Source organism: Fukomys damarensis, unplaced genomic scaffold (genome assembly GCF_012274545.1).
Source record: "Fukomys damarensis isolate Sample0158 unplaced genomic scaffold, DMR_v1.0_HiC HiC_scaffold_21, whole genome shotgun sequence".
NCBI lineage: Eukaryota > Metazoa > Chordata > Mammalia > Rodentia > Bathyergidae > Fukomys > Fukomys damarensis.
This window is the reverse complement of record NW_022900933.1, coordinates 7,925,788-7,939,589: the sequence shown is the minus strand read 5'-3', so window position 1 is coordinate 7,939,589 and position 13,802 is coordinate 7,925,788. Positions and strand designations below refer to the sequence as shown.

At 40.0% G+C, this 13,802-nt stretch overlaps 1 protein-coding gene across 2 annotated transcripts in view; it reads left to right on the top strand.

Moving 5' to 3' along the window:
- Esr2 (estrogen receptor 2) overlaps positions 1-13,802 on the top strand; it is a 49,861-nt gene that overhangs the window by 9,110 nt on the left and 26,949 nt on the right. For both annotated transcript variants that reach the window (XM_019204367.1, XM_010603003.2), the window contains exon 4: positions 9,138-9,254. In XM_019204367.1, the coding sequence (XP_019059912.1) occupies positions 9,138-9,254 (117 nt within the window). The remainder of the gene's footprint in view (positions 1-9,137; positions 9,255-13,802) is intronic.

The window sequence follows — 13,802 nt, the reverse complement described above, 5'->3', positions numbered from 1 at the left end:
TGTCCCCCAGAGAATTTCTTCCTGTGCTTTGCTGCCAATTTCACCTGTTTCCCATCACCTGGAACCACTGACCTGTTTTCTGTTCTGTAATTTTGCCTTTTGTACAGTGTCAGAGCATATGACCATTACAAAAAGGCTTTTTTTCGTTGTTGTGATGCTTTAAAGAGTTATCTGTTTTTGCATGTATCCTCTTTCTTGTTAAGTAACATCAAGGCATTGCTATACTACAGTTTATTAATTCATTTGGTTTGCTTTCAGTTTTGTGGTATTTTGAATAAAACTGACTTCAATATTTATGTCTATCTCTCTGTGTAGACAATTATTTTTGTTTGTCCTAGGTAAATACCTAGGAGTAAAACTGCTGATTGTCTAAGAACTTATAAGAAATCAACGAACTTTTCCAAAGTGGCTGTTCTACTTTTCATCCTCCATAGTAATGTATGAGAGTTCCAGTTGCTCCATTTTCTCTCCAAAACTTATATTGTCAATCTTTTAAATTTTAGCCATTCTAATGTACATAACAGTATGTAATAGAATCTCATTGTGGCTTTAATGTTTATTACTTTGAAGATCTTTTCACTTTTCCACACTTTTTTTGGTTGTTTTTTTTTTGTTTTGTTTTGTTTTTTGAGGCAATGTCTCATTTTGTAGTCCAGGCTGACCTTGAACTCACTAGGGGGCCTAGGCTGGCTCTGAACTCATGGCAGTCCTCCTACCTCAGCCTCCTAAGTGCTGGGATTACAGGTGTGTGCCACCTATGCCACCTATCTCTTCATTCTTAAATAAGTACTACATTATTTTATTGTTTTTTGTTTTTTTGAAACAGGGTCTCACTATGTAGTTGAGACTGACCTGGAACTCACTATGTAGCCCAGGCTGGTGTTGAACTCACAGTGATCCTCCTGCCTCAGCCTCCCAAGGGCTGGGATTACAGGCGTGGGCCACCATGGCCGGCAGTACTACATTATTTTATTGTTTTTTGTTTTTTTGAAACAGGGTCTCACTATGTAGTTGAGACTGACCTGGAACTCACTATGTAGCCCAGGCTGGTGTTGAACTCACAGTGATCCTCCTGCCTCAGCCTCCCAAGGGCTGGGATTACAGGCGTGTGCCACCATGGCCGGCAGTACTACATTATTTTAACCATTGTAGTTTTAGAATGCATCTGAATACCTCCCAGTACAAATGCCTCCTGTTTTAAAAATATCCTGAACCCTGAACAGTCTGGGACTGAAGCTCAGTGGTAGAGCACTTGCTTAGCATGTGTAAAATCCTTGGTTTGATCTTCAGCAGTCCAAAAAAAGCCTTGTCCATTTTCTCTTGTTTACTTTTCCATAGGAATGTTAGACTAGAGTAATCGCCTATCCTTAAGGTTAAGAAAAGTAGAGATTTCGTCAAGTCTAAGAATTATTTTGGAAGGAATCTGTTTATAGTCTTCACATCAGGAAACATCTATCCACTTATTTAGGTCTTTTATATATCTCATAAAGATTTGTTAATTTTTTTTTTGGTGACAGGGTCTCACTATATAATCGAGGCCGGTCTCAGACTCATGACAATCCTCCTGCCTCAGCCTCCCAAGTACTGGGATTACAGTTGTACACCACCCTATCTGGCTATGTTTTTTGTTTGTTTTTTGTTTCTAAGCTTTGGGACTACTTTTTTAATGGTTTTACTATAAATTTTATTCTTTTGGCTATTTCTCTTGTATCTCTAAATAACAGTAATTATTATATCCTGATAGTAATTTTATAATTGTCCTTTGAAAATTTAAAATCTTTTTGTTCATAGATCTTCAGCTTTGTTCCTTAGAGTAGCTTTGTTCCTCATAAATGTTTTCTGGTTAGTGTATTTCTGGAGCTGTTTTCATCTTATTCCTTTCCTTTCTGTGAAATGGGATTTTTTTTTTTTTTGCTCTTGTTTTAACTTGGGACTACCTAGTTGTAAGGATGTATGTTTTTCCCTCACAGTTGTGCCTCAGTTAGACTGTCAAGTTGAGGAGGGTGATTTGATAGTTTCTATGTTTTTTTAATTAAATTAATCTTTGATAAGGGTTACTTTTTTTTTTTAGGAGTTAGTTCTTGACCACTAGTTTGATACCATCTCCATTTTAGGCGACCTATTTCACCGGCAGGCCTGTTACTCTTCATGGCTAACTGTGTAAGTGCTTATAATGGAATACATTTCTACATCACCCCCTGCTGATGGATTTTATTTAGAATATAACACCATCAAATACAAATCTGCCGCTTTTAGAACAGTTGTTCAGATGAGTTATTTTCTACGAACTCTGGTAATAAGGGAGAGGAAAAAAATATGAGAAACTGAAAAAATGGAAATAAAGTGTTTGTAAATGGGGAGGGGAGGAGGGGGTGAAGGGAGGGCAGGGACAAGGGGAAAAACGAGAATCAAGATCTATTATGTAAAGGTACAGAATCCCAGTGTTGAATGTAACTGTGTTGTATACCTAGATTGTACCAATAAACTCAATTAAAAAAAAAAAAGAATAGAGTTAAACAGATCCAGAACTATGGAAGAGAGCTTTACTCCTTTTCAGGGAGACTTCAAGACAGAAACACAGCCAGAGGGGTATAGGCTAGTCTGATAAAATAGTGTTTTTTAAAATAAGTCAGTCCCTAGAGAACTATATAGGCTTTCAAATGTCAAAGGCAGTATCGAGAAAGTTAAGGCAAAATTTAAATAAGGAAAAGATTCTTGAACATTTTCTCACAGAGAGGTTGACTCTCCCCAGCATGATTTTCGCTGGGGCCTGTGCTTAGAGATCAAAACAATAATCCCTGAAAGCCTGTATCATCCTGTGCCATAACCAGATACAATGATTGGTTCTTTCCAATCACACAGTTTTTTGTGTTGATTGAGAAGATCATTCTGAAGAATTTCCTATGAAGTTTAAAATCTTATCTGAAAGAATTAACTCATATTTTGCTTCTAATTTTGGCTTGAACTTTTCTCTCAGTTTTGTTACTGTGGAGTAGCGTACTTCTGACAGTTGCATGGAACATTAACAACAAAAACATTTTAGCGCATGGGAATACTTGGTGCAGTTTGAGGAGGGTGTTTCTTTTCTGCCTCCGGTATTGGGGATTGAACTCAGAACCTTGCTCTTGCCAGGTAGGTGTGGCACCACTGAACTGAGCTACATCCCTGGCCCCTGATTCCTTTCTTTTAAGATAAAATTATCCTTTAAAATAAAATTAGGGACTAAAAAGGAAGTTCTGGCAGTCTTTTAAATGCTCATTGCTATAAAGTTCTTTATAAAGCCAAGAAAGATAATATCATGTACCATTCTTGGGACTTTTATTGTTTTATTTACTTTTTGGTACCGGGGATTGAACTCAGGTCCTTGCACTTGTAAGGCGGGCCACCGAATCACTGAGCTAAATCCCCGGCCCTATTGGGACTTTTAAAAAGTACTTATGTGATTGCTTCTGCTATGGAAAGTGCTGTAGGGTTACATTTATCTTTGAAATAGAAAGTACTGGGTTTTAAACTGTAGTAGAAAACTTTTGATTATAAATATGTATTTTGGTTCTCACAAATGTAATTTATTTTTAAGTATGATAAATGAAGATTAAAAACAATAGCAAGATAATTGTCTATTCATTTAAAATTCTGTAACACACCCTCTGTGACCTCCTACCCTTGGATATGGATGGAACCTGTGCATGTCATGAGAGTCCCTCCTTGGGTAGCCTGAACCATAGGGCAAAAGGAGCTGGGAGAGTCACCCTTGGAGTATGTGAAGGTCATAGAAGACTCCATCACAGCTGACTGGAGAGTGTGGAGATCATAGAGACCCTTTCCTCTTTGTTGGGAGAAAGCAGAATCATGCTATGCACTGCCTTGGGCTGAGGATTGCAGCTGCTCCTAGGAGCTGAGAACAGTGTGCAGCCAAGAGCCAGAAAAAACAGGGACCTCAGCCTACAACTGCAGGAGACTGATTTTGTGAGCAACGTGGAAGAACATGGAGACCTTGAGCTTCAGACGACGGTGCCTTAGTCACCGCCTGCGAGACCCTCAGTAGAGCATTCAGCTCAGCTCTGCCTGACTCTGACTCGTGGAAATGAGATAATTGTTTTGGTTTTAGTTTCTAAGGTTTAAGAAATTTGTTTTGCAGCATAGAAACTAAAACGGTAATCTTGAGGAGATTATTGAATGAGCCTTTTTTTTTTCATTTGTAAAATAGGGATCATAGTTCTGTATTGAAAAATTATGACTAAATGAAATGTTGATGAAAAGTACCTGGAAATTGGCAGGTAGTCAGATGTGTCGGTGTGCTGGGTTGGGCAGGCATTGCTTCTTGTACCTGGTTCTGGGGAAGGTCATCAAGAGAGTGGTTTTTGTGTCTCTGGGAAGAGATGTCCTACCATCCCTAAGACCTTGTCGTCTATATGTTTGCTATGTAGCACTCAAGTCAACTCAAGCTAGGACACAGTGATACAACCACAAACAGTTGAATTTTAGTTAGTGTTGTTGAACAAATATTATTGTAACCTGCCTAAACTTGTTAGAATTATACATTTTGATTATGGTTCAAACCTGAAAGCATGTCTTTTAAAGAATATTCTTCAAAATCTGGTGGGCTGCAAAACAAGAAGTTAATTTGAAGACTTAAAACAGTGGGCCGGGGATTTAGCTCAGTGGTGCTGCCACCTGCCTCGAAAGTGCAAAGTCCCAAGTTCAATCCCTGGTACCAAAAAACAAAACAAAAAATGTATGGGCCAGGGCTTTAGCCCAGTTGTTCCAATGCCCGCCTCACAAATGCAAGGTCTCAAGTTTGATCCCTGGTACCAAAAAAAAAAAAAAAAAAAAAAAAAAGACTTAAAACAGAAACAGTTGAAATACAGATAAATTTCAGTTGATTTATATTTGATCATTTACTTGTGTTTTTCTAAATATTGTTTAGATAGTCAATGGAAAGATTTATTTTTAATGAGTCTCAAACTTAAAATGTGCATATGCTAATATAACGGGCTTTTTCTTCCTGTGATCATCTGAGAAAGAGTTGCCAACATTTTATTCTTACCATCCTCAAATACTTTAGCATGTAAGCTGGGTATGGTGGCGCATGCCTGTAATCCCAGCACTTGGGAGGCTGAGGCATGAGGATTAGTTCCAGGTCTGTCTCAACTACATAGTGAGACCCTGTCTCAAAAACAAAACAAAACAATCCCAAAAGACAAACAAACAAACTTTAGCATGTATTTCCTATAGGGCCAGGGATTTAGCTCAGTGGTTCCTCTGCCTGCCTCACAAGCACAAGGACCAGAGTTTGATCCCTGGTACCAAAAAAAAAAAAAAAAAAAAAAAGTGAAAAGCATATAGCATTTCTCTGTGCAGAATTGTTCCTTGGTCCTTCCTAAATTGTCATGATCGTAATGCTTTTGAAGATTTGGGCCAGTTATTTTGCAGAATGTTCTTTGCTCTTGGTTTGTCTGATGCTTCCTTATCGTTAGACTCAGCTTACACAGAATTGGCAGGAATATCACGGAACTGTGCTCTTCTCATTAGCTGTGTTCATGTGATGCATGATTTTAATTTGTCCTAGATGTTGCCTCTCCCCTCTTCTGTGAAAGTATTCTTTTTTCCCCTTTAGTAATTAATGAGTCTTTTTGCTGGGAACTCCTTTGAGGCTATGTAAATATCCTATTCTTCATTGACTTGCAGTATATTAACTTATATCAGTATAACTTATGGCTTCCTATTTTGTACAAAGGGTTGCTGTCTTTAGTGTCATTATTTATTCGATGTCTACGTGATGTCAGTAGGAGATGGCTGGTGGAAACTATCTGGCTCTATTTTTTGACATTTTCCTGTTATTCTTTGGGCACTGTTTTACTTGCTGGCAGAAGATGTTTCAGGCTTATCTTGTACATTTCCTGCCTCAGTCCTGGAATGCGCTATTTCTCCATGGAGCCTGCTTAGTGGAGAATGGTGTTTCTTTTTTTTGAGACAGGGTGTCATGTAGTTCAAACTGGCCTTGAATGCGCTGTGATCTTCCCGCGTCAACCTCCCAAGTGCGGGTATCACGGGTGTGTGCCACTACACCTGGCTGAAAATAGTCTTTCTAAACCGAGATCTGACTAACAGTTTTCTCACCACTCTTGCTATGGCCCTGCTCCTAGGTCCTCTCTGGGTCAGAGTTAGGGAATATCTTTATACACATATGCATATGTTTACACATGTACACATACGTGTTTCTATGCTTCCATACCTCTATGGTGAAGACGCCAGCATCATTGATTTTAATTCATTGCCGAAAGTAGCCTTTTCTTTTTCCATACTTGTGTCTCATTTCGCTAACATATGAGGAACCTGGTTCCCATTGTTTTTACTTCTACATAATGAACATTTTTCTGTGGCTGCCCCTGTCCCTCCTTCAAGTGGACACACTCTTCCCTCCACTCGGGACTCAACACCCCACCGTGGGGGCCCCCACCACAGGAGACCTCTGCACACTGCGCCGGGCCCACCTCTTCAGCGCCCACACCCACCTCGCCTCACTCATAGGAGGAGTACTAACAACAACCAGCACTTCTTTCCTGTAAATGTGACATACGATACTATAAAGCATGCAGACCATGTAGGAAAATGTAATGCAGGAGACAGTAAAGTCATCTCCAAATTCCATCATGCAGAAATAGTTCTTATGTAGGTGATAGCCTTCTAGCTCTTGTAGTTTTAGGAAAGATGTACTCTCATGAAATGCATGAGTGTACACTTGTAATCCTAGCTATTCAGGATGCTGAGGTAGGAGCGTCAGAAGTTTGAGGCCAGCCTGGGCAATTTGGCAAAATCTTGTCTCAAAATTTTAATAAAGAGATGGGGCTATAGTTTAGTATTTCAAATATTCTATTAAAATATAGGGAGGGAAATTTAATGGGTAGATCAAAATACTTTAATGAAAATTAGGCCATATTAGAGATGTTATTTCTCCCTCTGAGACCGGGTCTCACTATGTAGCCCAGGCTGGCCTCAAACTTGCGGCGATCCTTCTGCCTCAGGCTCCGAAGTGCTGGGATTACAGGCAGGCACCATTATACCCTGCCCTAGAAATGTTATGTTTCGAAATAAAAGATAGGAGCTGTGGTTTAACAGGAGAAAAGCCTAAGAGAAGCCTGGGAAGCTTTGTTATACTTCACATCTATTTTCTTTGCCAAATGACAGATCCATGTAAATTTAAAAGTTTGTGAAGGCTGGTACAAAGTGGGAGTTAGTTTTTTAATTATCTTTTATGTTACCATGCTAACATCCATGTAGAATTCTGTGTGCAGTATATGTCCAACTTAAAGAATAATACAAAGCAAACACGTGCATGATCAGTGCTCAGTGACATTAGAACCTGTGGCAAACTCATGGCGTGTGCTGCATTGGGCTGTTTGTTATCACTGAAAGCTCTTAAAGGTTCTAAAGAGGTTCGCCATCCCTGCTGTAGGGTTCTGCAGTGCCCCTCTGGCCACAGCTCCTGCTTGTCCTCCAGAGGAAGGATTGTCCCCTCTGCTGTCTTCCTTGCTGTAGTTTCACTCTGCATCCTTAACACGGTAGCTCCATTTGCTGTATTTGTGATATTTAAACAAATGGAGTATTCTCTTTTGTGTTTTTTCTAACCTGTTTCTTTTATGACTTGCTCTTGAGATCCATTCATCGTCCACACTGAAATTCTGGTCTGTTATTCCCCTAATGTAAGAAGTGTAAGCTATATTATTTATTAGAAACAAGTAAGAAACAAAGACACCCAAAATATCTATTCAGTTTATTCTCCAACTATTAGAATTGTTATTTCCTAAACCTTTCTTAGACCCACTAGCCGTCGTCTTTCTTACCAATACCCAATCCAGTCAGCCTCTCTCATTTGCATGAAAGTAGTGGGTTCTCAGCTGATCTCCTAGCCTCCATCAGTTAGAATGCCTCTAATCCATTCTCCATACTGCATCTGAAATAATAATTTTGGAAATACAAGTTTTATCTCTTCACTACATACAAGAATTAATACCATTGTCTTGAAGATTGATACGTAACAAACAACTTCAATATCTTAATGACCTACCGCGGTGAGCATTAGTCTTTGTACTTAGGGTCTGAGAGTTGGTTAGGGTAGCTCCACCTCGTGAGACCAGGGTCTGGCCCTGGCTTGAGTTCTGGTCTCCTCTATGTCCTCATGTTCTCCTTGGGTCAGCACTTGCCTTAAGGGAGTTCAATAGGTCAAGCTGTTAGAATTATCCATTTCTTTTTGTTTGTTTGTTTTTGTTTTTGTTTTTTTGAGACAGGGTCTCACTATGTAGTCAAGACTGACCTGGAACTCACTGTGTAGCCCAGGCTGGTCTCGAACTCACAGTGATCCTCCTGCCTCGGCCTCCCGAGTACTGGGATTACAGGTGTGCACCACCAGGCCAGGCACAATTATCCAATTCTTATCATGTCATTGGTTTAAGTCTCAGGGCCAAACCCAACATCACTTAGGAAATGATCACTAGGAAAATGTTCTCTCCCTATTCCTGTATACTGTGCAGTGACAAGGCTGAGGGTGGAGTGCAGAGTTGAGAATAATAATTCACCATAACAGTTTTCAAGCAGCGCTACTTTCTGTTCTTAAATGGATTGCTAATTTTTAAATTATTTTATTTAGTTCTCTTATTTGACTGAATTCTCATTAAAATTTTGAATTAAATTTCAAAGAGTAATATATGTAAAAGAATATAAGCAGTTGAATTTGATAATGATATACAATTCAAGGAATTCTGTGATTCAGAGCAATTTTATTTCATGTGACTGTTTCTATATCTAAATGAGACATTTTTTTTTCCCCTTTGGTACCAGAGATCAAACTCAGGATCTCACGTTTGCCAGGCAGGCGCTGTGCCACTGAGCTGCATCCATGGCCCCTGAGACTATTTCTGAATGTAGCTCTTGAGAGCTCTAGGAGCACGTTAGCCAGAAAATAGCATGTTTGACTATTCCTGGGTCCCCTTGACTCAGCATCATGGTTAACTTTGGCATTTGTTACCTGTGTCTCTCAGCTAGGTACTGTTATCAGTGTCATTGAGCTGGAAGAGCTTTAACCAAAATATTCTAACAATAGCCTCCCCCTGTTTTGCTTTTGTTTTGCTCTGCTATAGGACATAATGATTATATTTGTCCTGCTACAAATCAGTGTACCATAGATAAGAACCGGCGTAAAAGCTGCCAGGCCTGCCGACTGCGAAAGTGCTATGAAGTAGGAATGGTGAAGTGTGGTGAGTTCGCTTCGTTTATTGTGTGAGGCCATGCTGAAAGTCGTATCTTCTGAGCCACTGGGGACCTCTAACCGGGGGAGAGGAGACTGAGGGTGTGGTCGTCGTCAGTAAGTGTTTGCCCTCACACTGCGTTGACTTGTCGGGCAGCTGTAGATGACAGAGTTGAGGTGGGTGTGAGGGAGCGGCTGGAGGCAGACTCTGGCCCAGTGTGGGTAAGGATTTCCTACAGTTCAAGTTGTCTAGCCACAGACCAGGGGACAGCCATCTGCCTGGGACCTAGAGAAGTCCCATCCAAGATGAAGTCCTGTCCCATGGTGTAAATGTCCGCAGCGAAAGCTGGTGATTAGAAAGTAGAATAGCTTCCAGGTTGTTTGGGGAGCTGTGGGGAAGACTGATGCCTATTCCTGTACTAGCTTTCTATAAGTGAAAAATATTTATTTAAATATGAGTCAGAAACACGATAGAAGTATGAAAAGTACACACAGCATCGATTCTGTTCTAGGACAGTGTACAGCTGCGTCACATTCATGTGTATATGACGTATAATGTATTTTATAGATAAGCATACATGATAAAAAATAAAACACGGATGCTTTAGTATAAGCATTGACAAAGGTACCCATGCCCTGCTTTCTCTACTTGGCTGGCTTTTGATTTGTCAACTACACGCTTGTTTATTTATACATATTCACATCACCTCTGCCTGTGCTTTTCTTCTGCTAGCCAATATTTTGTCTATGATTAGTTGTGACTTCTCTCTTTGTAACTATTTGAAAAAATTCACACACTTTTTTTCTCCTTTACCATCACTTAGTAGCTCTGCCTTTTGAGCATCATCTAATCCTTTTTCTCTAAGTGTAGGATAGACTGGAACTTTCACCTAATTCAGAAGTCCAGCTGAAGTCCACTTAATTTGATCATCTTCTGGCTCTGCTAGAGTCACTGCCATTTTCCTTTTCTCTGTGAAACACCCTGCTTGTTATAGTTGGTATTTTAAGTGTTCCCCAAAGGTCGGGAGGTAAAAGCCTAATTTTGTGGTGCTATTGGGATGTTGGAGCGTTAGGATGTGGGACTGAATGGGAGATCTTTAGGTCATTGGGGCTGTGACTTCAGAAGGGGATTTTAGAACCTTGCTTTTTCTCTCTTTTTTACTTCTCTGCCATGAGGTGAGCAGTATTGCTCCCTGCCCATGTGTTTCCTGACCTAGGTACTCCCACAGAGCCTGAAAAGAATGAATTTGCCTGGTCGTGGACTGTAACCTCCAAAACTGAGCCAATTATAAGGTAATTGTCTCAGGTATTTGGTACAGTGACAGAGGCTGACGGACACACTGCCAATGCCCATAACCTTGCAGTGTGCATTGGTTATTCTCTAAAGCTCTAATATTTCTGCCCTCACCACTCAAATCCTTCACAGAATCCAGTGGGGTTTTCCCCAAACCTTTTTCTAATTATATAATTACATTATATGATTTAATTTGAATTTCTGTAAACACATGAAATACAGCTGTTTCCATGAACGCTTAGTTGAAAATTTTGAATAAAACTGTAAAGGACTAAGAGGTATTGAGTAAGGTGCGGGTGAGATTGAGGGGGAAATTATAAACCTAGGAAGGTTCGCAATTCACATTGCTCTAGAAGTACCTAGGCCGTTACTCTGTTTTAAAGAAGCTAAAGCTAGAAATCCAGAGATAGCCTATCATAGATGGAGTTTACATAGACATGTGACTTGTCTAATTGTCAGAGATGTTTAAATAGAAAGTCTTATAAATAAGGGCTCCTTAGTGAAACGACGTAAGATGAGTATGTGTATATGTTTGTGAAAAATGATACCCAGTTTTGTGTGAGGGTGAGGGAGCATTTATTATACTACTCGGACAGCTGTGAGCCTCGTAAGGCAGCACTCATAGTACGAAGGTCCTGAGAGTTGGATTTTTGTAGAAGCATCTCATTTTTGTTCTTCACTTTTTGCTAGGTGTGACTGTAATCAAACTACTGAAGCTCTCTGGCTCTTGTTTTTCTTATATTGGAAACAGATATCTGCTCCATTGGTCTTTATGAGGAATAAGTATGGAGACACATTGAAGTCCAGGCACAGTGTCCTTTTCTCCATCTTAGTTTCCTTTCTTTCTCTCTCCCTCATGACAGAGCTCACATGAGATGATTCTGATAAAATGCAGTTTCACAAGAGAAGAGAGAGTAAAGAATCTCTAAGGGAAAGGGAACTAGAGAAAAGGGTTGTGTTTTGCCAAAATCACTGAGTAGGATCTCTCAGGAGAAAGATTATATTCTCCTTGGAGATTACAGAAGATAGGGTATAAGTTGATTCACATACAGTGGAGTATTTAGCCCTTTGCTGACCACAGAGAAAGACCATTAGATTTTAACTGTCTCCCCTTCTGGGCACTCTCCTCTCTTCCTCTACCGTGCCCTAGAACCTTCTAACCACATCCTTCCTTCCATTTGGTTTCGGAGTGTTAAGGATCTTGCCTGTATTCTAGACTCTCTGCACCGTCTATATCCCTCTTTATTAAAAAATCACATCTCTTCTCTTACTTCTTCTTCTGTATTTCCCATCTTGTCTTTTCCATTGAAGTACTATGTGGTTGTTTAAATGGTAGGTGGGCCTTATAAAGAAACTGCAATGTGCATAGCCAAGAAAACAGTTGGACCAGCCAGCCACGTGTTTGGTCTGTGTCCCTGTATTGGGATGGTACCTCCGCATCCACTTCTTTATTTTCCTGCTCTGCATAATTCCAGGAGAGGGACTTGATGACTAGACGGTATAAAATATGATTAAAAGCATGAGCTCTGGCCCGGCTAGCTCAGTCAGTAGAGCATGGAACTCTGGATTCAGCCTTCCGTTTGGGTTAGGTCCTGCCTCTACTGTTTTCTAACTTCCTACCTTGGACAGTGCATTTGTGCTCTGATGTCTGGTCCCCTCCTCTGTGTGTTGGAGATGGGACTAGCACCTGTCGTCTGGGGCGGCTGTGGGCGTGAGATGGGTGATCTGCAGTGCCTGGTGTGTGGACGTTTCCAGGTGGTGGTAGCTGCCACGACCATCATTGAGCACCACCAGCATGGCCATCGCCTTTTGGCTGGAGCTATTTCCCCATGTCTGATTGGATCACCTCTATTTGGTAGTGAGTCTCATTAAACTGTCACTCAGAGGTGCGTAGATTGCAGCATCAAAGCCACAACATAGAAATGTCCTTGGTAGAAAAATAGGAGTTATCAAGGGCTTCTCTAGTTTGATCCTAGAATCTCCAGAACTCCCTCACTACAAGACCTGGGACATGAGACTCTGTCATTAAAGTTGTTCAAATAAATTTAAATATGTGGATTCAAAATCACTCACCTTGAGTGTCTATTTGTTTTTTAAACTCCTTTTCCCCATACACGATACAAAGAGAAATGTGTGATCAGAAAACTGCTTTCTTAAACCATGCATTTTGCTCCATTTTACCTGGGGGAGTATAATTGATGTGAAACATCTGTGGCACTTTGCTTATTAATAAAATGAAATATAGTCTAAGCCAGTAATGGAGAGCCTTTTAGAGCTTTGAGTGACACAACAACCTGCCGCAGTGCGCTTGGCTAGGTTCACCAGCACGGGTAAGTTCTTGATTCTTCCAGAAATATATTTGTTCAAAGTGTCCCTGAATAGATAGATCCTATCCTTGTACTATAATTAGCCAAGGTTAAAAGGAAATTCTGATGAAATTTCTTAGGAGTTAATCATTTAAATTTTGGGGAGGAGGGGAATGATAGGAATAAAGATATGCTATATTCAGGACCCTAAGAAACCCAGTCAGTGTAATCATGATAAGTCATAACATGAACTAAAACAAATAGTATCAACAGGTATGAAAGAGGTGATTGAGGAACCAGAGGAGGGGGAGGAAAGGTAGGAAAGGAGAAGAGAGTTAAAAAAAAAACAAGAAAAAAAAAAAAACAAGCTGTAATATGTACATGTGATCACTCCTCAAGGTGATTGTAAACTGGGTGACTTATAAACATGTACTAATGAAATAAAATAAAGTGGAAAAATGTAAATGTTCTTATATCTTTTAGCTAATATTTCTTTCTTTCTTTCTTTCTTTTTGGTACTGGGGATTGAACTCGGGTCCTTGCGCTTGCGAGGCACATGGTAGAACCACTGAGCTGAATCCCCAGCCCTTAGCTAATGTTTCTTTTTTTTTTTTGGAGACGGTTGCACTATGTAGGTGAGACTGACCTGGAGCTCACTATGTAACCCAGGCTGCTCTCGAACTCACAGCAGTCCTCCTGCCTCAGCCTCCCAAGTGCTGGGATTACAGGCATGTGCGAACACTCCTGGCCCTTAACTAATATTTCTTTATTAAAAAGGTAGACAGTTATATTTAGTGAACAAACAATGGTAGAGGCATAAACACTAGGCATATTGTGGATTTTTACTTTTGGAGTTTTTTTTAGGGAAAATTAATATAAAATTTATGCACATGCTAAGGATAGATATCCTGACATGATATTTTTTTAAACTTTCATTTTACATTTTAATCTTTTAGTC